The sequence below is a fragment of the Neofelis nebulosa genome, chromosome 9 (assembly GCF_028018385.1).
Source record: "Neofelis nebulosa isolate mNeoNeb1 chromosome 9, mNeoNeb1.pri, whole genome shotgun sequence".
In the NCBI taxonomy this organism is placed as follows: Eukaryota; Metazoa; Chordata; class Mammalia; order Carnivora; family Felidae; genus Neofelis; species Neofelis nebulosa.
In genome coordinates, this window is record NC_080790.1 from 112,111,810 (window position 1) to 112,139,001 (window position 27,192).

Below are 27,192 nucleotides of genomic sequence, written 5' to 3' on the forward strand. Positions count from 1 at the left end.
GAGGGAAAAGAAGAAAAAGAAACACCTTACCAGGCTCTGAGTCACTCTTTTCAAGCACTCAATTCAAGTCAGCTGTAGGGGTGTTAAGGAGGGAAAGCCAGAAGCTCCAGTGAGACCTGCCCTCCCTCTGGGCTTTGGTCTCCTTCTTTGTCCTTCTCCTAGACTAAGGGCGCAACAAGAGGAAAAGGAAATGCCCTCAGTGTTGGGTGGGGGCACAAGGGCATGAAGCCAAGGTAACTGGAGTGCAAACTGGAGGCCAGAGATGGGGTCTGGAGGGCCAAGAAGGGCTCCTACTGATGGGGATGAAGCTTCTATTTTGGGTAGGGGAGAGTCAGGGGACTCGTTTGTGGTTCTTCCTTGGCAGAATTGAGATCTTCCGTCCTTCTTTTGTCTTCAGCCCAGAGACTACTCAGGAGTTGCTCACCACGGGGAGGTGGGCAGGTTTGTGGAAGCTTCTCCTCTAACCCTTGAACACGCCAGCCACACGCTTATCAGTCCTCCAACCCTTCCTGTAGTGCAAACGGGGGCCTTGCCTCAGACTCCTCTGCTCAGAGGGACTGATTTTAGTCGTCCTTCCTCTGTCACCACAATAGCCAAGGAGAAGCCCTGAGACCCCCAAAAGCACAACCTGGTTTCAGATCCCAGTTTTGCCACATACTCACTGTTACCAAACCTCCTCGGTCCGCAATTTCCTCTTCTGTAAAAGGGGGTGATGTTACCTATCTCATAGGGCGGTCTTGTGGAATAAAGGAAATAGCAATGGTGAAGTGTTTGGCATGGTTCTTATGTGTATGTGTATGTGTATAATGCTTTTCGGTGCGGCTCTTGATGAGCTGCTGCTTGAGTTTTGCACAGCCCCCTGTAAGCTTCCTAAGGGCTGTGAGCTTGAGGGGGGCTTCCTTCTGTAATAGTGGAGAGGGGCAAGTCTCTTGTAAATGTTGCTGAGCAGCTTCCCCTTCAGCCCCAAAATAATCAAACACATAGAGTTCTGCTGAGGCACCTGGATGGTTCTGCCTCCAGCATGCTTCTGCTTAGGCTGGACTGCATACGACAAGCACTCTAAAATGTCCCAACTTTATTTACATCCAGACCCCTGGCTCCGACCCCACCCCAGCTCCTCCGCTTAGCTCCGGGGGAGAAGCTGGATGCGCAGTGACGCTTCAGCCAAGGCTAGAGCTCAAGGAGATGTATGGGGTGAGCCCCTCACTTCTTCTGGGCTTGTGCCCTAGCCCGCTGAATTTTGTCGGCCGTGGCCCCATCTGTGGCTCCAGTGCAGTGGGATAATACAAGGCTCAGCTCTGCTTCGTTCCTGTGCTCGATGGCCACATCTGCGGCCTGAGCCACATCCCTGTGGTTGTGAGCAGGAGAGGAGATGGTGTCGGTCTGCCCAAGGGCACAAACCATGCCCCTCATCAGCCCACTGGCTCAGCCACCCAGCACCCACAGGGCTCTCAGATGACACACCCAACGAGAAGCAAGGCCTTGACCTTCTGCTCCGGACCCACACGGGAGGCATACTTCTTGGCCTCATATTTGTTGTGTTGCTTCATGCAGATCTCAACAAAGGGCTTAAGAGAGGAAGGGGTGGAAAGAGAAGGTATGTCAGATCCTCTCTCTTATGAGCAAAAGTCCAAAGGGCACACTGCCCCTGTGCATTTCATATATCCTTCAGTATATATAACCCCATCCCACCCCCTCCCTGACATGTCCAACAGTTGTGATCTCAACATTCTCAGGGCAGAAACCACCTAAACCACAGATCTGTTAGTGCCTTGAGGCTCCACCCTCTGCTGCCACCCTCTCACAATAGAAGTCTCTTGACTTCTCGGGGCCTGTGTTTTCTCTCATGGCTGCCCTTATCCCACCTACTGATCCACCTGCCACAGAAAACAAACCTCCTCGGTGTCCTCCAACTGCCTCCCGCACATGCCCTCCCAGTGCCCCTCCACCCCCTACTCAAACAAGACCTTCCCCTTTAGGCACATGGTGTGGGCTGTGGGCCTCCTTGGAGAAAGCAGTTCATTCCTTCTCTCACCAACATCTGCGGCCTAACTCAGCCTGCTCTCCCACAGATCTGGCCCACAAGTGTGCAGACACGGGAAGCACCTGCTAACTATGTGGGACAGCTGAACAGATGCATGAATGGGCCATCTGCCTGCCTATCTCTGGGCCTGGTTCTCTCCCCAGGACTACCCTGCCTGAAGGTGGGGCACAGGGATGGCCCGTGTCTCACCAGGTAGCCAATGGGTGATTTCTTGCTCTTTGAAAACTTCTCTAGCTCCTCCCAGTCTTCCAGATCGGCCAGGGCAGTCAGCTTCAGCCACCAGAGCCTGCGGGGAAGCTGGGCTTGAAGGTATCGCAGGATGGGCAGGTGGTCCCAGGACCCATCTGCAGCCGGCTGCCCTAACCCACCTCTTGTCAGGAATGCGGAAGTCACGTGCCAGCTGCTCTGCGCGCTTGTTGTGGCCTCCAAGGATGAGGGTAGTGACCGTGTCGTGTAGAGACAAGTCCAGGAACCGGCCCCCCAACTCATCTTCTAGGCGTCGCTGCAGCCGTAGGAGCCTCATTTGATCCTCTGTGGCCTGGGATGGAGATGAGGCAGGATGGGGATGACAGGGACAAGGAGGAAAGACCGGGAGAGGAGGAGAGGGGGTTCTTAGAAAAGAGGAATGAGGGGGAGCCTGGGTGGCTCAGTTGGTTAAGCATCCGACTCATGATTTTGGTTCAGCTCATGATCTCACAGTTCAGAGGCTGAGCCCTGCATCAGCCTCTGCGCTGGCAGTGCGGAGCCTGCTGGGGATTCTCTATTTCTCTCTCTGCCCCTCCCCTGCTGGCACAGGCTCCCCCTCTCCCTCTCCCCCTCTCTCTGAAAAACAAACAAATAAACATAAAAAAAGAAAGAAAGAAAGAAAGAAAGAAAGAAAGAAAGAAAGAAAGAAAGAAAGAAAGAAAGAAAGAAGGAAAGCCAAACCTTGGCTGCGAACTCGTTCTTGGCTTTGTAGAAGGCGTCAGCTGCTGTCTGCAAAGCTGCAACCCGCCCCTCGATACGCTACAGCCACAAGAAGGGAAGCCTGAGCTCACAGCACAAAGGAAATCAGCCATCCTCATTCGGGGTACACTTCTCTCCCCGGTCCCTGTGCCCAGGGTTGCCAGGGCCAGCCTTACCCTCTGGGTGCACCACTCTGGTGTCCCCAGGGGGGAGGCTAGCTCCTCTGGGACCAACCACCATCCTGGCCTCACGTCTTCCCAGAATCTCCCGCAGCAGAAGGACCAGATGGGGCATGTACCAGGAGGCCTAGATCCCTGGAGAAGGAACCTGACCGACAGCCCAGCCCACGGGCCCCACCCGGCCGTGGACCTCAGACCTCCTCTGCAGCATAGCTGGCTCGGATGTGGAAGCTGCCCAGCTCCTGGTGGTTGTCATCCTGATTGTAGAGGTCCTTCAGCGTCTCTAGCTCCTGATGTTTACAGAACTGGGGCCATGGACAGGCAGGCAGTCAGCAAGGCCAACTCAGGGGCTCAGGAGGCTCCAGCCCCACCCCTGCCCAGGGCACACCTGTCGGTACAAACTCAGGGCCATGGGCTGGTTCCGAAGGGTCATGAAAAAATCTCCTCGATTTAGCTCATTCTTCAGGTGCAGCAACACCGTGAACACTAAAAGACAATAAGGTGATGTAGGGACTCCAGCCTGGCCCCTTGCTTAGCCCAGGGGCCCCAGCCTGGCCCTCCTCCCAACCCTGCTCACCCAGATCAGTGTCCCCACTCTCAATGGCCTTGCTCAGCGCCAGTTTGCTCCTCTTCATCTTTAGGAGAAGGGGTACCTGCTCCCCAGAGCGTGGCTCATACTCCAGCAGCTGTGCGGTGGGGAGAAAGGCACAGAGAGAAGGAGCTGGCCTGGTGGCCTCTAATACCAATGTCAGAGCATCTGGACAGGGCTGGGCGCCCACACCTTGATGGCCAGCTCTGTGCGGCCACAGCCATAGGCCCGAGCAGCAATGTCAGAGTAAGAGACGCCAGGCGTGTCCCCCAGCTTCTGGTTAATGGCCCGAGCAACATCCTCGTCGGACACGTCCTTCTGTTGCACCTGCAGATAGAGGGAGTGGTCACACACACCTAGATCTCACCCTTCACCCTACACCCCCACTTGCCCTCTATCACGATCTACCCCTTCAGCTCTACACTTCATATTTCCTATACCTCACCAGGGCCTGGAATCCCCTAATTGCTCTTGAACCCCACCCTATATCCTCACCTTGTAGCAGGCCCAGTGGGCCAGGATCCTGCTGACGCCCTGCACTTCAGGAAGGCGCAGGTACTCACAAATCTGTATCGCCAGGGGGTAAAGCCTTCGCAATACAAGCCTGGCAGGCGAGGGGGTAAAGGGTACAAGAGTGAGGTGGGATAGAGAGGGCAGCCTGACCCCAGCCTGTAACTCAGGCCTCCCAGATCCCAGAGAAACAGGTGAGGAACAGTGACCACAAGAATCCAGCAGGGGCTGTGACGCCTGCCCACATACAGCCCTCCTCCCAGAATCCTGGGGTTTGCTGTACCTGTCCAGCAGCACCTGGATGGTGAGTTGCTTATATCTGTAAATTACTTGGTTAAGGATCCAGCTGGGGGATAAGCCCTATTTGCCAAGGACTTTCAGGAAGCATCTTCAGTCCCTCCCCCTTCGCCTACCACCACTGGCTGTAAACATCCTTGTAGCTCGCCTGAGGATACTGGCTATAAGTGAGGGGGATCCCGATGTGATAGTCCCGAATGGCATTGAGCACACGCAGGTCCTGACACATGCGCACGAAGCTGTCAGGTGGAAATCTGTCGAGGAAACACTTCCCAAAGGAGGCCGCCTGAGAAGAGCCAGAGGTCAAGAGGTCTTACCCCCCCACACACACACACACCCCTCCTGCCAGCACACCCCCTGCCCAGCACCAGCCCCTCAGCAGCCCCGCTGTCCAGGCCAACCCTGAGCAGGCTCTTCTGCATATCTGGCCGGTGCTCATGTCCCGCGGCCTCGATGCACTGCTGCACGGCCTGGGTCAGCTGCCCCAGCTCCTGGATCTCCCGTAGGTACTCGTCTGCCTTCTGGCTCTCTTTCTGGGGGGTGGGGGAAGGGTACCAGGGATGGAGTGCCATGACAGAGAACACCCCGTGTCTGGTCCCCCGTCCCTCCAGACTGTGCTTCACATGGGCTGGTTTGGAGGGGCTGCAGAGGCCAAAGCCCAAACCCCTTCAGCCCGCAGTCCACCTGAGGTGCCCATACCTTCCCCCCCGTATCAGCCCACAACTGCCAGCGAGGGGCCCGGATAGTAACACTGACTTGTGCCTGGGCTGAGGTGAGTAAGGGCTCCCTGCGCCTCCCCATCACCACACGGAGGACACTTCAGTGCACCTGAGCTGACTCTCTCCAGCCCAGTGTCCAGCCCGGACTCTTCTCTTGACAAGTAGCACCTGGCTGAGTCCACCATGCCCAGCCAGGGGCACAGGGCTGAGCCAATTAAGAAGGGAAAGGAGAACATCCTGGGGCCCAGGGAGAAGCCCAGGGCTTTACCTCATACTCTTTCTGGGCCTCCAACAACAGTGCTCCAGGGGCCATCGAGGCAATTTTGAAGATCTCCTCGCTGGCCACTAGGGGAGGGAGATGGTGCGGGTTAGTGGGGCAGGGAATCCTCAGCACTCGATGACCTGATCCTGCCTTGGGTCACATGGTGCCCTTGTGAGGGCCTCACCTGGAACCTCATGTAGGAACTCGTGGGTGCTACGAGAGAAGATGCGGACCCCATCCAGCTCAGGAACCAAATAGGAGTCTTCGTCCAGCACAAACCTGAGCTTGGTCAAGGTTCCCAACAGCATCCAGAAATGGGGCGAGGTAGGTGAACCTCCCTCTCTTTCCCTCCCACCCCCGCCCCCAGGCAGTCCTCCAAGGATACTGGATGCTCTCGGGCGCATCACCCACCACCATTAGCCGCCTCTCCCAGGCCACCACAACGGCCCTCTCTTTGCTGCGAGGGCGGCTGCACCTGTGGGCAGCATCACACACATCTGGGACACACAGGACACCGCCAGCCAGCACAGCCACATCTCCCATTCTCCCACATCACTGCTTACACCACTTTGCCTTGGTAGAGCCCTGCACATACGTGCTACCCCTTATCCCGTTCTGATTGACATCTGCTTCCCTCTCCCCCTGTGCTGTCAGCTCCTAGGGGCATCTGGGGCCCACAGCGGGGGCAGGGGTTTCCCTCAAGTATGCAGTGGCAGAGAAGACAAGATGCAAGCTCCACCTGGCATGGCCAGTGGACAGGATGAATCCAGGTGTTCCAGGAAACGAGGCTGTGCCCACCCCCAGCATAACACCCCCATCCTCACCAGACCATCTGCTTCGGGGGGGCCCGGATGTTACAGTTGAACTCACACAGCTTCTCCTGAAAGGGCACAGGGAACACCATGGCCTTGTCTCAGTAGTTACCAGTCTGGTTAAAAAGCCCCACCCCTGCCCCTAACAGATCGCTCCTGGACAAGGCACAGTGCCCCGTGCCATCCCAGGATCACACCTTGAGTGATGCTGTCCCCATCCAGATGTAGCCTGTGTCCGTGAAGAGTGCCAGGTGTCGGTAGGTGAAGGAGACGGCCATCTGCAGGAAGCTGCTCACTCCTGGCGCCAGGCCAGAGGGTGTCTGGGGCAGGCCAGGGGGGACACCAGATGTTGATTTCTCTGAGCTTCCCCCCTGCCTCCCTCACCCCTTCCATTTCACTCCCAGGGCCCTCACCACTGCGGAGCAGGCGGACTGGTCCAGGAGGTAAAGATCAGACCCCACAGCCAGAAGAATGTGTGCAACTCGGTCCTGGCAGAGGGCGGTCCAGCACGAAGGTGCACCCTGCAGACCTGTGGCCGGGGAAGAGGACGGCTTCAGGATGACCAGAGCCCACAGCCTCCGCCTCTGTTGGCCCCACAGTCTGGAGGCACATCTGTGGGCACTGAATGGCTGTCTCGGGGATGTCAGGGCTCACCTGGCACCTCTGGCATCCGGCGGAGTTTGAGGTCACTGACATTGGCACTGAGAGTAAAGCGGTGGGCCCCGGTGAGGATGGCCACCCCTGAACCAAACTCAGTATGGAAGATCCGGGCGTCCAGAACCCGGTTCTGGAGCACCTCCTGGGGAGAGGGGCCGAGGGTTGAGGGGGCCACAGAGTCACGGACTGCATCCCTTTCCCCAGCCCCCTGTGGCCCCTACATTGCCCATGCTGAAGTGTCTCCGGAAGTCACCGTGAAGCCCGTACACCAGCACTCCACCATCCTCCTGCACGCAGAGCAGCTCCTCTTCAGCTGACCAGCCTAGGGACACCACGGGCCCACTCTTCCACTGCAGAGGAGAGGGAGGTTCCTGAGGCTGTCCTTGGGGCACGGACCCAGCCGAGCCCCAAGGTGGGTCAGGCATGCTCACCAGCAGACTGGCCAGAGGCAGGCCGGAAGCAGAATAGATCTCAAGCACTGGCCGTACGCTGGCAGCCTTCTCCTTCCGCCACGGGTTCCTCAACAGTGCTGTCGTTTACGAAGAGATTTTCTGTCCAGGTCCCCAGGCCCACCCCATATGAAGCAGGCTTCAGGAGAACCACAATTTAAAGCATCTCAGTAGCGGGTGAGAGGTGGGGGGGAATCGGAGTGGCACACATCAGCAAGAACCACCCGACAGCAAGGCCCCCGAGAATCATGGACCTTGAGTCCACCCTGTTGTCCCGGAGCAGGCAGTGGCAGACGGGTGACATACCAATGGGGCCCCCGTAGGGCGCAGCAGCTACCAGGCAATCCCTGAGTTCCTCCTTCAGGTCCCAGTCCATGCTGTACAGCTCATATTTCCTGCCCGTGCAGAGGCAAGCAGAGATTAGCCTCCTCATGACCCTGCCTCCAGATGGGAGTGAGCCCCAGAAGAACCCCTAAAACCTCCATTCGCCCTTCACAAGGCAGTCGAGGCCCCCCACAGGTGGGAGAGGGTGATGACCAGAAACATCTAGGGCCCCTGACCACTAGTTGCATAGGGACGGCAGGTGAGGGAGCAGACGGTGCTGGCAGTGCAGGATGTGATTCTCCCGTCCAAGGATGGCAGGAGCTCCTGGCACAGGAGGCTGGCTGTGCAGCCAATATCCAGGCAGGACTAGGTAGGTACAAACTAAGGTAGGGCCAGGGTCGGGTGGGCTGGCTTTGGGCCTGCATCAGCAGGAAATAAGACCCTCTGAGAGGGTCTCTCAGGGCAGGCAGACTTTCCTCTATGTCTGGTTCTTAACACCAAATCAGGTTGTGGGCTTTATAGCCAGGGGTCCAGCTCAACACTGGCTGATAATGAACTCCGTTTTAGAGGCAATGAGTTAGCAGTGGCTGAGAGAAATCCAAGAAGAGCTCTTTGGTGAGTCTAGAGCTGGGGACAGAGTCCTGGGTAGATGTCAATCTCTGAACGCTTAGCTTATGCAAGGTAACAAAAATCACAAGCCCGCATGAGATGGCTGCAATCTGAGACATGTGGATCTCCAAGAGAGTGCACACTGTGTGAAGACAGCGTGGGACACCTGACACATGCCGTCATTTGATGGCTCAAGGTGGAGACAAGGGGACAGAGAAGGAACAGGCACTATCCCAGAAAACGAAGAGAAAGCAGTATTTAAGGGGAGTGTTTCCTCCAGTATCATTTCAGGAGTCGTCCTGATAAGAATCAGAAAGATGCCTACCATTACCTTCTATTTGACATTCTTTTCGGGGTTCTAGCCAAAATAATTTAAGAAAAAAAAGAGAGAAGTTTTTATTTTGGAGAAGGAGTGAGTTTGCTCTATTCACAAATAATGTGATTGTCTACTTAGAAAATCCAAAGCAGGACGCTTGGGTGGCTCAGTTGGTTAAGCATCTGACTTCGGCTCAGGTCATGATCTCCCAGTTCATGAGTTCGAGTCCCGCATCAGATGACTCGAGCTCCGCTTCAGGTGAACACAAGCCCCACTTCGGGTAAAAAACGAGCCCGGCTTCGGGTGAGTCATGCTTCTCTTTCTCTTCCAGCCCCTCTGTCTCTCTCTGCCCCTCATGGGATTCTCTCTCTCTCTGCCCCTCAATCACTTGTGCCCTCTCTCTCTCAAAAAAAAAAAAAAAGAAAGAAAATCCAAAGTAGTCTATGGGAGAATGAACAAAAGAGCTCAGTACGGCAATCAACAAAAACCTACATATTTTCTATACCAATAACTTTTCTATACCATAGCAAGAATCAATTAGAAATATAACTCTAAAAGATCCTAATCATGACAGCAATAAAATGACAATAGGCAAGAATAAACCTAACAAACATTTTTACAAAATAAAATCATAGGGGGGAAAAAAAGAGAGGCAAACCAGGAAATAATACTCCTAACTACAGAGGACAAACTTAGGGTTACTGGAGGGGAGGTGGGCAGGGGGATGGGTTAAATAGGTGGTGGGCATTACAGAGGCCCCTTCTGTGATGAGCACCAGGTGTTGTGTGTAAGTGATCAATCACTAAATTCTACATCTGAAACTAACATTACACTGTATGTTAATGAACTGTAATTTAAATAAAAATTTGAAAGAAAAAAAATCAAAGGACACAGAAGACATGACGAAACATCCCAAAATGATCTATAAGTACACAAGAATTCCAATAAAAATTCTCCCAATTGGGGGGGGGGGGGTACTAGAAGAGCAAACTGATTCCAAAACTCATTTGCAGAAAAAAAAAATCTTAAACAGAAAATGTTGGAAAATACCTAAAAATATTTTGAAAATAAAACAACAGACATATACCAAATATCAAATACAGTATATAAAACTAAAGTTGATTAAAACTGTTGTTTTGGCACAGGAATAAGCAAATAGATTGATGGAAGAGAAAAGAGTCCAGAAAAAGAACTGGGAATTGAGCATTACTAGCATTACTAGAGATGTCATTTCAAATTGTTGCAAATTGATACTTGAAATGAGACAATGGGCCATATGGAAAGAATTTCCATGAACGCTATTTCATTACTTAATCTCTACAATAAAATATTTTCCAGATGGAATTCAAACTTTGAATGTTAAAAAAAATAAAGCCGTATCAGAACAAATCTTGGTTATTTTCACATTCTCAAAATAGAAACAATTTCTAAGCATGATACATAACCCAGAAGTCACAAAAAAAGAACAACAAATGAGTCTAAATAAAAATGGACTTCTGTAAACTTCTATATAAAAAGGGGCAAAACAATACATGTGCTTTGTATTTGCTTCCATTTGAAAAAAAAGATTCTGGAAAGATTTCTAAGAATCTAGTAACTGGTTACTGGTAGGTGACGGGGTGGAATCCAGTTGAATAGGGACAGGGATGGGAAAGGGACTTTGAGTTTTTAAATCACTTGAATGGTTATTTATTAAAATGATTAACATTAAAAAACTTTCATAGATTTAAAAAAATCCACTGAAGACAAACTATGAAGACAAACAACGATAAGGGATTTTCGAAAATGTCTGTGACATGTGGAAAAGAGGTACTTTTCTTAAAAATACAAAAGGCTGAGTCATCTTGAAAAATGAACATAAAACCAAAAGAAAATAAAAATGGTCAAGAGCTATAATCATACTATTTTATGTGAAAATATTTAAAAACTAAACACAAAAACCTTGAGAAAATATGAGCTGATATTTTTATAACGTGAACTATGGCAAAGTCTTTCAGAGCAAGACAGAAAACCTAGAAATTATCAAGGGAAAAAATGATAGATTTTATTACATAAAAATTAAAATTCTGTATATTAGGTGGCTCGGTCGGTTAAGCGTCTGACTTCAACTCAGGTCATGATCTCATGGTCCGTGGATTCGAGCCTCGCATCGGGCTCTGTGCTGACAGCTCAGAGCCTGGAGCCTGTTTTGGATTCTGTGTCTCCCTCTCTCTCTGCCCCTCTTCACCTCACACACTCTCTCTCTCTCTCTCAAAAAAAAAAAAATAAACTTAAAAAAAATTCTGTATATTAAAAATATGTAAGAGTCAAGTGACCTTTTAGTTCTCCCCCAAATCCTAGAAAAACCCCCTTCAGTACAGTGCCGGTTAAATAAACTATGGGATGCCCATTCTGAGGAATATTATGTGGCCATTAATAAGCTGAGTCTGTGTACTGACATGAATGATTTCTAGATGTCCTGTTAAATACCAACAAAAGGTGCAGCTCAGTAGGAACCATGTTAACCCATTTATTTTATACAAAAACTGAGCACATACTTTTGACAAGCATATTTACATATAATTATATGTAGGTGTGTAAACACATGGAAAAATGCTCAGAGACATGGAGCTGAATTCAGCCAGAGATAGTGGGTACCTGTGGGGAGGGTGGTGAATGAAGGAGGGATGTTGGGGGACTGCCAACTTTTAGACTTTTGCATTATTTGAATTTTTGATAACCTATGTGCATTTTTTGACATTTTGTTACTAAAATCATTCCATGAAAATCTGATGGGAAAATAGATGTTCACACAGACCTACCACGCCAGTTATCAATTTATTGCCTCTTAGCTCCAAAATCACCCTCCGACACTGTTCTGTGAGAACAGACAGCGTGTCTTTATGCATTTCTCCTCCACAGTGTGATCTTAACCTTTCTCAGTAGAGGGCGCTTGGAGGGATGCGGACCGGGCTCTCCTGACTGCTTCCAGTTGGAGTTCACCCGGAATCACCTTCCGTGGCTCCCTGGTCCAGACACCACACTCCTAGACTCCTGCCCATACCAGGCTCTACTTCCTCTGCTGCCAAGATGCCTGCCTGTCCACTGGCTACCCTGCCTGTGCCCTTGGGTTTCCACTGACCCCCTCCGCACACCTGTGCACCCAACCACTGCTTGTGGCTCAGCTTACAGACACCACGTGCTCCCGGCTGCCTCTCTGCACCATTACCACCATTCCATTCCATGCCCACCCCCTTGGCCACCAGCCGCAGCTCGCCTGTGTCCCCCTACCTTCTGAACTCCAGAGGGCTGCTTCTTGCTTGCCCAGCAACCGGGGACCAGCTCTGGTCCGGGCAAAACCGTGAACTTCACTCTCCAGTGAGCTGCAATTTTTATTTTCTCCAGCAAGATCTGAATTCCAGCCTGGGGAGGGGATTCCCTTCCAAGTTTGTCATTCTTTGGGTACTCTCCCTCAGCCCTGGGTGATTCACACAAAACTTTCTTTTACCTTATACTTACTCTTTTATCAGTTTAATAATTCTTCATGTTTATTAAACTCTCTCAGTTTAAGTCTCCCAACTGGACCCAAACTGCTATAAACCTGGTGCAGGGAGTGGTGGCAGAAGACAGACTCCTAAAGATGCGATTTGGGGATTGGTTTGGTTGTGCGCTTGGGCTTGAGGGCAGTGCTGAGTGTTTTTTCCCGGCAAAGGGAAACAAATGCTAGTCACCTACTGCATGAAGTGGCACCACAATTAATCAAGCCTGCGGTTTACTGTGGTGAAATGCCAAGTCAAACATGCACCTTGGGGTGACTTCTGGGCCTGAATGTATGGCAGTAACGGTGATTGTAAGGGCTGGGGATTGGGACAGATTATTTTGAGTGCACTTGGACATTTACAAAGAGAAAACGACAAGTTTGCGCTCATTAACTTTCAGCTCAAGTCATGGTCTGAGAAGCAGAAAGCTTCCATGACAGCCCTAACAGAATCTCTTCTTTCTTGTGGCCACACCGCCTCTTACTGCTAAAAATCAAACACAAAATTTAATTGTGTGGGTTGTTAAATCACCAACATACCATTTCTCGTGTGAGAATTAATGGCTCTTATGAGGAAAAGAATTGGATCCTGAAACCTGCAAACAATGGAAGTAGGTTGCCTTCCTATGTCCAAGGAGACTAGCTTTTGGCTGCTTGAAAACCCTATGATAACCTCACTTGGGGTAGATGTCTTGGGAGCCTCCCTACCCAAGGCTGACCTGGCCTAACACTACTGTTGAGTGGCTAATCTCTCTGCCAACAGCAGAGACTAATATCTGATCCCAATATGGCACCATTCCTGGGGGGACCAGCCTGCAAGCTGATTATGTATGACTTTGCAAGGGAGGGGGTGGCCATCAGCAGCTGAACCCACTGGTCAATCGACTTCCCTCAGAGTGGACAATCTGATGTAATGATGCCTCCAGATTTCATGCAGCATAAACACCACAGCATCACCCATGAAATGTTTCTGTCCAGGGGCGCCTGGGTGGCGTAGTCGGTTAAGCGTCCGACTTCAGCCAGGTCACGATCTCGCGGTCCGTGAGTTCAAGCCCCGCATCAGGCTCTGGGCTGATGGCTCGGAGCCTGGAGCCTGTTTCCGATTCTGTGTCTCCCTCTCTCTCTGCCCCTCCCCTGTTCATGCTCTGTCTCTCTCTGTCCCAAAAATAAATTAAAAAAAAAAAAAAAAAAAAATTAAAAAAAAAAAAAAAAAAAAAAAAAGAAATGTTTCTGTCCAAAATGTTCAACCTAAATCTATTCAAGCCTCTAAATCTACAACACAGTTTCAGGAAATTCAGACTATGATAGATTACACAGTTCAAGTTCAAAGGCACCACAAAGAAGTAATGGGACAAATCCAGATAAAACCAATGGTCTATTAAACAAGTAAATGTCATGAAAAACAAAAGGTAAGGGTGGGAGTGGGGATAACAATAGTTAAGTTTATGAAAGACTTAATTAAGACAGGTAAGCAAACGAGTAATTCTAGTTTAGGCCTTGATTTGAACTGGTTATAAAAAGACACTTTGGGGGCACGTGGGTGGCTCAGTTGAGCATCCAACTTCGGCTCAGGTCATGATCTCGCAGTTTGTGAGTTTGAGCCCCATGTTGGGCTCTGTGCTGACAGCTCGGAGCCTGGAGCCTGCTTTGGATTCTGTGTCTCCCTCTCTCTCTGCTCCTCCCCTACTCACATTCTGTCTCTGTCTCTCTCAAAAATAAAATAAAAACATAAAAACATTTTTTTAAATAAAAAAAACATAAAAAGACACTTTGAAGACAATTGGGTAAGTCTGAATAGGGACTGGTTGTTAGATGATTTTAAATGTTAACTTTGTTAGGTGTGAAATAGTATTGCAGTTTCATAGAAAAGACTGCATTTTCGCAGGAAAAAAAATTGTCATTTTTTAAAAAGTAATGCACATTGAAGTTATGTCTGTAATTTATTTTAAAATATAGCAGAAAAAGTATTTGATTGAAAAGATGTGCCTACGCATGCCTGGGGGGTTTAGTCAATTAAGTGTCTGACTTCAGCTCAGGTCATGATCTCACAGTTCATGAGTTTGAGCCCCGTGTCAGGTTCTGTGCTCACAGCTCAGAGCCTGGAGCCTATTTCAGATTCTGTGTCTCTGTCTATCTCTACCCCTTCCTTGCTCACGCTGTCTGTCTCTCTCAAATAAATAAATATTAAAAAGGGGGGGGGGGCAGATGAAAAGAAAATAGCAAACTGCTGATACTTATTGAAGCTAGGTGATGAGTACATGAAGATCCACTAAATTACTTTTACTACGTTTATGTATATTTGAACTTAAAAAGTTTATTTATCTTGAGAGAGAGAGAGAGAGAGAACAAGCATGGGAGAGGCGGAGAGAGGGAGGGAGACAGAATCTCAAGCAAGCTCCACCCTGCCAGCATGGAGCTGAATGGGGGGCTTGAACCTACCAACCATGAGACCATGACCTGAGCCGAAACCAAGAGTTGGACGCTTAACCGCTAAGCTACTCAGGTGCCCATAAAATATTTAACTTCCAAATTGCTGAAGCAAATATTGTAACATAACAATTTTTAAGCCTAACTGATAGCGCTGGGTGTTCATTCTACTATTCTACTTTGTTGTACACTTGAAAATGTTCACAGTAAAAGGTTAAGTTGTATTTCCAAGAGAGAAGTGAAGATTCATCTCTAACCAGTGTTCCAGGGAGTAAAGTTCAGATGAGGCCTGAGATCTGTCCGCTGAAGTGACAGAATGTCACTAAGAATAGGGTGGTCTGACCAGAGTGAATGGTCAGTGGGAAGAGAAAAAACAGAACCAAATACAGATGGCAATCTTTAGACCTTTGGCTAGAGCGGCGAGAAGAAAGAAGGGGTGAGAAGGAGGGACCTGTGGAATGGGGGAGTTTATTTTTTGTCAGGATGGGGAGATACAGATCACATTTCTAGTACCCGCCCCAGAGATAATGGAGTAGGTTTGGCCACAGAAGCTCATTGTAGCCGGCATCTCAGGTGACCTGGATGCAGGGGGTCCTGGACAACAGCTGGAGAAGCCCTGTGGCTGAGGGAGGGCATGGGTGGATGGTGCATGGTTTCTGGGAAGGCAGGGAGACAGGCACATCTCACTGGGTCAGGAAAGACAGCTGGCAGGTTTGGTAGGGGGAAGTCTTAGCCCTTCTATGTGACTTTGAGTTCTCTGGGAAGCACAAGGTGAAGTCAGCTGTTGGGCAGAGGGGCCAAGAAGACTATGATTTGCAGTATTTCGAAATTATTTGAATTGTTGTGTAATCTTTTAAAAGGAAAAGCAGCGGAGCGCCTGGGTGGCTAAGTTGGTTGAGTGTCCGACTTCGGTTCCGGTCATGATCTCGTGGTCCGTGGGTTCGAGCCCCGCGTTGGGCTCTGTGCTGACGGCTCAGAGCCTGCTTTGAATTCTGTCTCTCTCTCTCTCTCTCTCTCTCTGCTCCTCCCCTGCTCATGCTCTCTCTCTCTCAAAAAGAAATAAACATTAAAAAAAAATTTTTTTAAAGGAAAAGTAGAGCCCTTGTGATGAGTATAGGCTGACCCCACATAAAAGGACTGCGAGGGCCCACTTGAGGCTGGTGGGCACAATTTGCAGTAGTCCCACCCTGCCTGTCTGTGGCCTGCCTGGCAGCACTCAGTAGCCTGGGCGCGGGTAGAGATGGTGAGTGGCTGGTGCACTGGGAGGTGCCCCTGTGCCAGGCGGATGCAGCCAAAGGACAAAGGAACAAAGTTGTTGGGGAAAAGGCAAGAAACTGAAACGACTGACTATGGCTGCACTCCAAGCTGGACAGGGAGGGGCATGTGTATAGAAGGGGGCTCTGCACATGATATGAAGAGAACAGAGGGTTCCTGGGATGGGGAGCCCGATGAGGTTGAAGGACAGGTGTATTAGGAGGTATCGGAGTATAGTGAAGACAGGAGCTCATGGTCACAGAGGGAGTTGCCTGAATTGAATGTTTCAGAGGGAAAGCAGTTCTGGAAGAACACAGGCGCCAGGTGGAGGGTGGCTAACGTAGATAAAGTCACTTGAGAAGAACTCATGGAACTATGAAGCCTGGTGGCCACTTAAGTCACCCTGGAAGGTCGCAAGAGCTGGGATGTCCAGGAAGCTGTCCAATCAGTCAGTGGGGGATGTGGTTCAGGAGGCTGGCGGCAGCACAGACCTAGCTGGGAAGAGGGCAGAGCCCCTCCACGGGGTACACGAATTAAGAGTCAGGGAGCGAAGAACAACAAAACATGGACCACCTCCCAAGGCTTTGAGGTGAAGAAGCCTTCTCAGGGACAGTCAGATGACTCAAGCTGTGCCTACAGGGTGGTGGCATGGGGTATGGATAGGCAAGGTGAAAGGCAGCAGGGAGAGTGGCTTCTCAGAAGAGCCGAGGGGTACGGACTTTTATAAGGACAGCCACAGCCTTAATGAGGAAGGCCAGTCCTATATTTCTCCTCTATTCCCGGGTTCCAGAAGTGGGAAATCTCAGCAGCAGTAAACAGACCGTGGATTCTAATACCAGGAAATCACTGAACCTAGCAGCTCTTGCAGCCTCAGTTCCAGCCCTCTCCAGGAAACACTGAAGAAATCCCTGTGGCTGTGCAGCTGAACTCCTGGGAAGTTCCCAGTTCCAAGCATGGTCCGCCACAGTGTGGGAAGAGCCTTGTGTGAAAACAGATGATCTCCAGCCTTTGCCTCAAGGGTCCACGCGGGGCTACTGAACCACTGGGGAGGAAGGGGCACATCAAGTCTAGCCTTGGGGAACAATCTACTTATTCCAAAATCCTCAGGCCTGAAGGAGAGCCCACCATCACCCCTGAAATCCTTCGATTCCAATCTGCCTCAAAAATAAATACTACTAAAGAACTCTTGTACATTGTTGGAAATGTAAAATGGTGTAGCTGCCATGGAAAAAAGTATGAGAATTCCTCCCAAAAAAATAAACAGGATTACATGTAACCCAGCAGTTCCATTCAGTATCCAAAAGAACTGAGAACAGTCTCGAAGGGATATTTGCACACACATGTTCCTAGCAGCGTTATTCACAACAGCCACGGGGTGGAAGTAACAGAAACAGAAACAGAAACCAGAATGGTGGCGGGGCGCCTGGGTGGCTCAGTCGGCTGGGCGTCGACTTCAGCTCAGGTCGTGATCTCACAGTTCGTGGGTTCGAGCCCCGCGTCGGGCTCTGTGCTGACAGTGCAGAGCCTGGAGCCTGTTTCGGATTCTGTGTCTCCCTCTCTCTCTGCCCCACCCCTGTTCATACTCTGTCTCTGTCTCAAGAATAAATAAACATTAAAAAAAAAAAAAAAAGAAACCAGAATGGTGGCTACCAGGGCTGGGGGAGGGGGAAAATGGGGAGTTATTGTTTAATGGTTATAGAGTTTCAATTGTGCACGATGAAAAAGTTCTGGAGATTCATTGCACAACATGAATGTACTTACTACTACTGGAATGTACCTTAGAATGGTTAAGGCACGACATTTTATATTATGTATATTTAACCACAATTTTTAAAATCGTTTGTGTTTAGGGGCACCTGGCTCAGTTGGTACAGCATGCGACCCTTGATCTTGGGGGCGTAAGTTCAAGCCCCACATTGGGTGTAGAAATTACTTAAAGACAAAATCTTCAAAGTTCACGTTTACATGTTACACCCACCCCCCCACCCCCCGCAATCCTACTAAAATAGTCAAGCCCTTTTCTAAGAAGAGTTTTAGGAGAACATAATGTATCTTGCCTCCTTTCTCTTACCATAAGGGATGTTTCTAAAGTACCTGAGATAATGTGCCCCAAATCAAGCTAACCCTTTCCGCACAAAACTCACTCTTCCTTTCTCATTATCTTAAGCCAAAACCCCAATCATCCTCAATTCCTTGCTCTACCTCCTTCCTACTGAGTGCAACCTATCACAATCTCCTTTGATTTTGTCCCCTAAATATCTGATGCATCCCTTTTTCTCCTTTTCTACCATACTGCCACCATCAACTTCTCCCTCGTCTATTCCTCCAGCCCCCTCACCAGTCTTTGCCTCCATATTTGCTTGCCCCTTCTAACTTGTCCTCCCTAATGCCTCTAGAAGTTACACACACACACACACACACACACACACACACACACACACACCCCTGTGGCAATCCAGCCACACTGGCTCTCTGTTTAGATGATCGAGGGTGTCCTAGTCTTTCCTGCCTCAGGGCCTTTGTATATGTATGCTCTTTTTCATCACAGTCCCTGCACTTATGTTTACTCATCCCCTGGATGGGGAAATTATATTTCCTTCAGAAAGTCTTCTTTACCTCTAACCTCCAGCCTATTCTATATACTCTCTTAGGACCCTGTATCTCTTCTTTATGGTGATTATGATTAAACAAATACTAAGTCATTAATGGTTATCAACTGTCTCTCCTGCTGGCTATAAGCTCTATGAGAGTAGACAGGGTCTGTCTTTTTATTGGTCACACTAAGACACTTTAGTGTCTTTTATTTACACACTAAGCCTGGCAAAGGGTTGAGCAAAATTAATCAACGGGATCAATCCAAGTTTGGTTTTCAGGATAAAAATGGCTAAAATTCTGGAACTCCATAGGAACTAGTAACCATTCCCTCTCCTTGCATTCCCAAATTCAGTGAACTTTCCAAAACATTACTTCCAATGCAAAAGAATCCTATCCTGTAGAAAGGATTTGAAAGGCAATGTCTGCCACTTGTTTATCATTAATTCACTTACTGGAACATATCCTGGCATAAGGCTATGCACAAATATGAATAAAACCAAATAGTTGCATTTAAAACATTTCCACTCTGGGGGAGCCTGGCTGGCTCAATTGCAAGAGTATGCGACTCTTGAACTTGGGGTCATGAGTTGGAGCCCCACATTGGGTGTAGAGGTTACTTAAGTAAACTTAAAAAAACAATTTCCACTCTGGTGAAGCTAGAATATGCTGTTATATTTTCCTGTTAAAACAAGACAAAACAAAACAAAACAAAACAAAAGGAGTACCTGGGTGGCTTAGTCGGTTAAGCATCTGACTTTCGCTCAGCTCATGGTCTCGGGGTTTGTGAGTTCGAGCCCAGAGTGAGGCTCTGTGCTGACAGCTCAGAACCTGGAGCCTGCTTCCGATTCTGTGTCTCCCTCTCTCTCTGCCCCTCCCCCATTCTCGCTCATGCTCCCGCTCTCTTTCTCTCAAAAATAAATAAACATAAAAAAAAAAAAACACACAAAAAAACCCCTATGCTTTAACACATTTAAAGGTTCTAAAAGACTGGATTCAAAGCCTGCCTCCACCGCTTACTGGCTGGGTAACCTGTGCACCTAATCTCTCTGCGTCTCAGTTTCCCCATCAGTAAGATGGGGCTAATGATAACTACCCCATGGGGTCATGAAACAAACAAGTTAATACATATCAGATACTTAACACAGTGTCTAGAACAGAGAATGGCTCAACATTCATTAGCAAAAGTCAAAGGCTTAGACCTTTACCCTTTCTGGCAGTACAGCACAAGTAAGGGGAGGCTAGCCAGACAGGTCATGTCTATGGCACATACTCAACAATGACATTCATTTAAAACTTTCCTGATGCATCAACAAGGCTAAGACTTTTTGTGATAAACAGGAGCTCTGTGGTAATGATGTCTTTTGTCTTCAGCATTCTCGGATTTAACAAACCTGTGTAGGCAATATGTATTTTCAAAACACACAACGTGTGTTTTCATACTTTTAAAAGGGTATGCTGTATGTGTAAACACTAAGTCGTATGGCTACTTCTGTCAAATGACATCCCTTCTCCACAAGAAAAAAACCAGTTGAAATCATTGTTATTTCCTACTGACTTTACTGCTTCTTCATTAAGTTTCTGCATTTTTTCACATTGTATATGCATATTTACAAGAAATAGTAATTATAAATAAACAACAAAAGCAACCGAGCTCTAAAAATAGCCACAAAGCATTTGTCCATCTTGAAAGTGTTAAGAGCTAACATTTTGTGTTATCAAAAATTACGCTGAAAACTTTTAACATGTGAATAAAAATGGTATAGAGTTTCACTAACACAACAGGGTATTTTGTACTGAAATACGACCCCAGTGCAGTATCTTCTGACCTTTAGGTGCAATCAAAAGTATTCTTAAAACTTTATGGGATTACTACACAGCAGGCATTGTTCTAAAAATGCATTGGACATAAAGAGATAAACATAGTCTTGGTCCTCAAGGAACTTAGTTTATACCGTAAGAAACCTATGTAAATATTGCTCTACTGTACCATTCATAACAGAAGTAACACTGGGCCCTATGAAGCCCAAGAAAGTCAGCTGACTTAGGACTGGAAGAGCGACGGTTTCAGGAAGAAACCTTGAACCAAGTCCTGAAAGATGAGCAAGAATTCTCCGGTGAGATAAAGAGGGCAATGGCAGTACCCACAGAAGGAACTGAAAGCTGGTGCAAACATCGGGAAGCCATGAAACATGGCGGTGTTTTGGGGTCCTGCAATTCTGTGCAACTCGAATACAAGACTTGGGTAGGAGAGGAGCAAATGGAGCTGGAGACAAACAGAGGCTGACTTACAGATGTTCCAATAGAAGAAGTTTGTGTTTTAACCTACAGAGAAGGGACGCCATTGAAAAATCCTTATCAGGGTAACGATGCGACCGGTTTACACTTCATATCAATAGTTTAGGACTCTACGACTTCCAGGAGAGGGTTACCCCTAACTGAGGGTCCTCACTCGCGCTGCTCCTGAATTCACAAACGACTTGCCCCCTTCTCCCAGCCTGGGTTTGCTGTTACCCCGCCCGCCAGCCGTGCGATCCCGCCTCCCGCGGAGCGCCCCTGTAGTCTGACTTTGGCAGCACTTCGCCGCAGGAGACTAAACACTCGCTATCACCCGCAGGCCGCCTCCCTCAACGTGATCTGAGCATCCTTCCGGAGGCTGACAGATCGGGGCTTCAGCGTTAGACGCTGCTCTACCTCTGTGACCGCCGTGCTTGCCTCAGTTTTCCTCCTGGATCTGGGGAAGGCCCGGCCCCTTGGCCATTAGGCGGCTGTGCGTTAAGTGGTGGACGCCGGGGGAGAGCCGGCGAGGGGCGGACCCCAGCGCCCACAGTGACGGGGGCGCGCGCCGCCGGCTCCGCCCGAAGACTCTAGTCGGCGGGCCAGCGGGGTAAGCCGGACCGCGCGCGGGAGGGCGGGGCGGCTCACCGGTAAAAGGCAGAGTCCCCGAGCGGGTTCCAGTTCGCCGTGTAGCAGTCCATGGCTGGTGCAAGCGGCTGCTGGGCAGCGCAAAGGAGACACCCGCCGGGCGCGGGCTCCGGGCCGGCACTTCCGCTTCCGCCCGTCCGGGTCACGTGGTGAGGCTGCCGCCACGGCCATCACCACTGTGGGCAACTTGCGCTCGGCCGCCGCCGCGCCCCCGCCCACACCCGGGCCTCGTGCCCGCCCGGGTGGGCCCGGCCCTGGCTCCTGCTCTCCGCCGCGGCTACCCACGCCGCCTCCTTGTCCCCTCGGGCGCTGGGGGTCGCGCAGGGCGGGACATGGGTGACCGGAAGTGAAAGCTGTGAACGTCTCCGCCCGGGGCGCCGAAGCTCCAGGCGCCGTCGGGGCCGCCGCGACGCACGCATGGAGAGCGCTGGGCTCTGGGCTGCGCACCGACGGCTAACCGGGACGCACGGGTTCTGCCGGGCGCGGGCTGTGCAGAACCGACCGGCCTCTCGGGGCGCGGGAACATGAGGCTAGGCCCGGAGCCCTCAGTGGGCGAGGCGCGCGGTGTGCGGGCCTGCCCCGGTCGCGGGTGAACGGTGCAGAGCCCCGGGACTCGGTAATTGGCACGAACGGGCGCGCGCATGCGCGGGGCGGCGGCGGGCACGTGGCGGGGCTCAGGGCGGCGCCGCGCGGGAAGCGCCTCGGTGCCCAGGCCAGAGACCCCCCTGACTCCGGTACCAAGTGTCACCGAGGCACGCGCCACCATGAGTCCCCCTCTGCCGCCGCCACCTCTCCCCTGTAGCCCTGAGCAGCCCTGGAGGGGCCGGCGCAGCTCTCGTTTAGCGGGCGCTGGGCCCGACCTGTCCTGAGCCCCCACGCGCGCCGCGGCTTAGTGGCCTCTCCCCGCAGCCCGTCATTGGCAGCGGCGGCATGGTCTTCTGTCTGGACAACGAGCAGCCACGCCTCCCGCTGCGAAGCGCCATGGTCCACTTCCAGGCCTCAGAAGTCCAGCAGCTGCTACACAACAAGTTCGTGGTCATCTTGGGGGACTCAAGTGAGTGCCCTTCTAGGTTCACACTACCCAGCCTCGCACCTTCAGTCTGTTTCCTATGACTGGACCCATTGTCTCCATCCCAAATTTCTTTCTACCCTTAGCCTGTTCCAGGCCAGTAGGTTTTCTTTTATTTTCCTACACACCATCCACGGGTGTCCCGACAGATGTAGCCTGTCAAATTTTTTACCCCGTCCTTGTTCAGTATTTCTTTTCCCTGACAGTCCCCCATGGGACTCCTTTTATGGGAGCAGTAGATTGTGTTGTCCGTCTCCTGGGTCTACTTATCTCTGCCAGGTGATCTTGGGTCGCTGTGTACTAAGTTGAGGGTGGTGTGTGGCCAGAAGGCGGAGGTAATACAGGATTTTTTTAACCTTACCTTTTCTCCTATCTCTGTTAACACTCCGCAGAGGTGGTGGTGGGCAGCCCTAACCTTGGGAAGATGAGGCCTGGACTTAGGAGGAGCTAGGGTGGGGTGAGGCCTGCCTTAGCCTCAGGATCTCTGTCTCCCTGCAGTCCAGCGGTCTGTGTACAAGGACCTAGTGCTCTTGCTCCAGAGGGACTCCCTGCTCACAGCTGCTCAGCTGAAAGCCAAGGTGAGGGAAGCTCGATAGTCATGCCAGTGGTGGGTGGGCACAGACCCTGGCCTGGCAGGGTCTTCCTCCCTGGCCTGGGTCTGACCAGCTGGGTTGGGGGGGGGCGGGCAGGGGGAGCTGAGCTTTGAACAGGACCAACTGGTGGCTGGGGGTCAGCTGGGCGAGCTGCACAACGGGACACAGTACCGGGAGGTCCGCCAGTTCTGCTCGGGTTCTGGCCACCACCTTGTGCGCTTCTACTTCCTCACCCGCGTTTACTCCGAGTACCTCGAGGGCGTCCTGGAGGAGCTGACATACGGGCCTGCCCCGGACCTGGTGATCATCAACTCCTGCCTCTGGGATCTCTCCAGGTTGGGGCGGCGGGGAGAGGGAAATACTGGTTGGGGGTGGAGGTGTGGCTCAGAGGCTCTCCACCCTCTGCCCTCGCCCACCCTGCGTGTGCCGTCCAACAGGTATGGCCGCTGCTCAATGGAGAGCTACCGAGAGAACCTGGAGCGGGTGTTTGTGCGCATGGACCAGGTGTTGCCAGACTCCTGCCTGCTGGTGTGGAACATGGCAATGCCCTTGGGGGAGCGCGTCACTGGGGGTTTCCTTCTGCCAGAGGCAAGTGACCGGGGCCCTTCAGGTTGGGGGAGGAGGCAGCCGACTGGTAGATAGAGGGCCTTCCCTCCCCGACCCTGCTTCATTGTGTGGCTCTCAGATGCTACGCTTTCTTACTCAGCTCCAGCCCCTGGCAGGGTCTCTGCGGCGGGATGTGGTTGAAGGGAACTTCTACAGTGCAACGCTGGCCGGGGACCACTGCTTTGATGTCCTGGACCTCCACTTTCATTTCCGGCACGCGGTACAGCACCGTCACCGAGACGGTGTCCACTGGGACCAGCATGCCCACCGCCATCTCTCACACTTGCTTCTGACCCACGTGGCCGACGCCTGGGGTGTGGAGCTGCCCCAGCGTGACTATCCTTCTGGTGAGCCCTACCACAGGGGGTAGGATAGTGATGCAGAGGGGGTTCACAGAGCACAGGGCTCAGAAACAGAACAGGACAGAGGTACTCGGGGGGGAGTAGGGACCTCTTGAAGGACTGTTGTGGCCCCTGAGTGCTCCTTCCTCATCCTGTGGGGAGAGTGAGATCACAGGAGCAACATCCTGATCTGAGCTTTGGTTCTGTACGGTCTAGCATGTAGAAATCTCTGTGTGGGTGAACGAGCTTATATAACCTTTGAGCACGTAAGGTAGCGGGTCAAAAGACCCCTATCCTACAGGTGAATAGGGAAGAAATGGGAGTGTTTCTAGCTAGGCATGGGGGTGGGGGGGTGGAAAGACAGAAGTGGAGGAAGGGTAATCATGTGGTGTGGCAGAAGCAAAGAAGCCCCTCAGTTGGTGTCACCAGCCTCTCAGTTCCTGCCTGCTCTTCAAAGGGGGCATGGTGGCTGATTGTTTCCATGTCTGCGTTCCCCCTGGACCATGTCCTCAAAGAGCAAGGTTCCTGCCGTGTTGCCAGCTCATCCCTTTTGGCTCCAGCGTCTAGGATGATTGTGTACATAGCACCTACAGAATTGTGTTTGTTGAGTTGGGGGCACGAGTCATATCAGAAGGCTGTTTGTAGCAGCACTATAGGTTGTGAGGGCAGAGAGAGACCAGGAATGTCATAGAGGTGAACTTGTAGGACTTGGTAGCCAGGAGTTGGAGCCCCTTGGGAGGTGAATTAGGAATTTGATTACATAATGGTTCAGTTTCCTTGTTTTTTAGATGAGAAGAACTAATCCTCAGCAAAGGGAGGGATGCTCTAAAGGTTGTAAGGCTAGTTTGTGGTGGCTCAGGTCTTCCGAACCCGGTTTGGAGCTCCAGAAACAGAAATGTGAAAAGGAAGAGTTGGGTGGGAGGATGTGATTGGTGAGTCTGGTGCAAGCAGACCTCTGAGGTGCTGGGGAAATGTGCAGTAGATCTGGAGTCAGCAGGGCCCGGCTGAGCGCATGAGTGTGGACCGTGAAAGGAGAGAGCAGAGCGGGGGCCATGCTGTAGAAGGGAAGAGGGGCTGCTGGAGGAAACAAAAGGAAAAGAGAGCAGAGGCACTTTCAGGGAGGACAGGGCCTATTGGCTGTGTCACGTGACTGTCAGGAAAAGAGGAAGTGGTTGCTTGTAGTCAGAAAAGTGCTGAAGGTGTGGAGTTGGGTTAAGAGGCAGAAGCAGTTGATGAGGGAATGGAAAATGGTCAAAATACCCCTTTTGGACTGGGAGGCATGGGACTGCTGGGACAGGAGAATGACAGGAAGAGCCCACGTTGTCCAGAAGGAAGACCTCTTAAGCTCATTTATTGGTCTGTGGGGAGAAGCTGGGAAAGGAAAAAGTTACAGATACAGGAGCTGGGCATACAAAGGAAGAGGGCTCTAGAGGGGAGCAGGAAGTCAGAGCAAAGGCAGATCCGTGACTTTGAGAAAGGTAAGGAAGAAGGACTGTACTCTGGACTTGGCCTGAAATGAGAGGGAGTGAGGAAGACTGGGTAGGAAGCAGAGGGTGCCTTCACCTGGTGGCCCTGTTCTCCAAGAGGAGGGAAGAGAAGCGTGGACAGCCAGATTTCAGGGCGAACTGGCTCTCAGGCCTAAAACAAACAACCATCCCATTCCTAGACCCACGGATTGAGGACTGGCCAGAGCCGGATCATCCGTTCCAGGGGAGCCATGGGCAGCCCCCAGACTTCGGGGAGCAGCTGGCCTTGCCCCCACCCCAGCCTTCTCCTCTGCCCCCTCCCATACCTTTCCCCTACCCCATTCCTCAGCCCTCTCCGCCTCCCCTGTTTCCACCCCTGCCCCAGGACACCCCCTTTTTCCCAGGCCAGCCCTTCCCAGCCCATGAATTCTTCAGTTATAATTCAACAGAAGACTTCTCGATGTCACCCCACTTAGGTAGGTGCCTCCGTGGCCTCCCTTCACACCTCTCCCAGGTTCCCCACGCACCTTCCCCAGCCTAGCCTTTTGTGCCCAGGTGGGTTGAGGAGATGGGTAGCTCCTTGTGCCCCCGGGACTGGGTTCAGTCACTGCTGGGTCTAGAACAGCGTCTGTAGACTCATTAATTAATCCATTGATTGTCACAATTTGCTGGTTTGGAGGTAGGGGAAGTGGTATTGCCATTTTGCAGATGGGGAAACAGAAGCCTCGAGAAGCTCACCCTGGAGGATCAGAGCTGCCTGAAGGCAGAGCTGGCCTCACCTTGGCAAGCCCACTCTGATCATGACTGGTTCTTTTGTAGGATGTGGCCCTGGAGTGAACTTTGTGCCTGGCCCCCTGCCACCTCCAGTCCCTGTCCCTGTCCCCCATGGTCAGCACCGGGGCCCAGTGGTCCACCGGGGGATGCCACGCTGTGCTCCCAGCAGCCCCTACCATGTGCCGAGGATGGGGGGGCCCTGCAGGCAGCGGCTCAGACACTCAGACAGACTGATCCACACAAACAAACTGGACAGACAGCCTCCTGCCCATTCGGGGACATGGCCTGGGTAGACTGGATCTTGGGCTGGGGCTGGATGTGCCGATGGCCCTGCAGGGCCTGCTTGCCACCCCCGGTGCTGGGTCAGGGTGTCTGTTATGCCTGACATTGTTCTCGTCCATTGCTGTCACTAAATAAAGGCGTGGAAGAACAGAGTGGCATCTTCCTGTGTGAGGGAATGGGTCTCCCAAACCATGATCTCAAGGGTTGGGGAGCTGCCTCTGGATCGTCTCCAACCTTGGACCTTTCACCTCTCACCTCATACTATTTAAAAATCATCGAATGTGTTCTTCTTGCTATCTCACACACTCATTTCCACCCTTACCAGAACACAGGTGTGCTTAAAGATCCTGGAGGGGGTCTCCTGTTGTCAGCTGCTCTTTGGGATTGGAAAATAACAAGGGCTGAATTGCAATTGTCGATATTAGGAATTTTGGATGTGGCTAGTTCTCACCCATATTTCCCAGTCTTAATGCCTTCAGCATTCGTTTATTTCTGAGCACATACACGTCCCTCAGTTATCTGCACAATTCTTGGCACAGAGAGGACACTCATTAAGTGGTTCGAACTGTTAAACGAGAAGCTTCCAGACTCCAGTGGAAGGCTGATTACAAATCCATTACTTAATAGACATATT

General features: G+C 51.2%; 2 protein-coding genes across 4 annotated transcripts; one reads left to right on the forward strand and one right to left on the reverse strand.

Annotated features, from left to right (window-relative positions):
* Nucleotides 1–1,055: 1,055 nt before the first annotated feature.
* Nucleotides 1,056–21,561, reverse strand: VPS16 (VPS16 core subunit of CORVET and HOPS complexes). Its single transcript, XM_058685083.1, has 24 exons — nt 21,428–21,561; nt 7,770–7,858; nt 7,446–7,543; nt 7,236–7,364; nt 7,012–7,156; nt 6,771–6,886; nt 6,555–6,677; nt 6,370–6,425; nt 5,931–6,020; nt 5,730–5,824; nt 5,552–5,628; nt 4,966–5,097; nt 4,723–4,850; nt 4,551–4,586; nt 4,253–4,361; nt 3,950–4,084; nt 3,746–3,854; nt 3,557–3,654; nt 3,366–3,473; nt 2,972–3,049; nt 2,413–2,582; nt 2,234–2,330; nt 1,465–1,568; nt 1,056–1,348 (listed from the first exon to the last, which is right to left on the reverse strand). Exons 1-24 carry the CDS (start codon nt 21,478–21,480, stop codon nt 1,204–1,206), a joined length of 2,520 nt encoding a protein of 839 aa, XP_058541066.1. The 5' UTR covers nt 21,481–21,561; the 3' UTR covers nt 1,056–1,203.
* On the forward strand, nt 21,247–26,710 carry PCED1A (PC-esterase domain containing 1A). 3 transcript variants are annotated; one of them, XM_058685086.1, is made up of 8 exons: nt 21,247–21,389; nt 22,337–22,481; nt 22,995–23,074; nt 23,186–23,424; nt 23,527–23,677; nt 23,796–24,042; nt 25,703–25,978; nt 26,322–26,710. In XM_058685086.1, exons 2-8 carry the CDS (start codon nt 22,358–22,360, stop codon nt 26,567–26,569), a joined length of 1,365 nt encoding a protein of 454 aa, XP_058541069.1. In that variant the 5' UTR covers nt 21,247–21,389; nt 22,337–22,357; the 3' UTR covers nt 26,570–26,710. The 3 variants fall into 3 exon arrangements, with proteins under 3 accessions (XP_058541069.1, XP_058541068.1, XP_058541067.1); XM_058685085.1 differs by lacking the exon at nt 21,247–21,389 and adding an exon at nt 21,645–22,043 and having other exon boundaries at nt 22,230–22,481; XM_058685084.1 differs by lacking the exon at nt 21,247–21,389 and adding an exon at nt 21,646–22,043.
* Nucleotides 26,711–27,192: the final 482 nt, after the last annotated feature.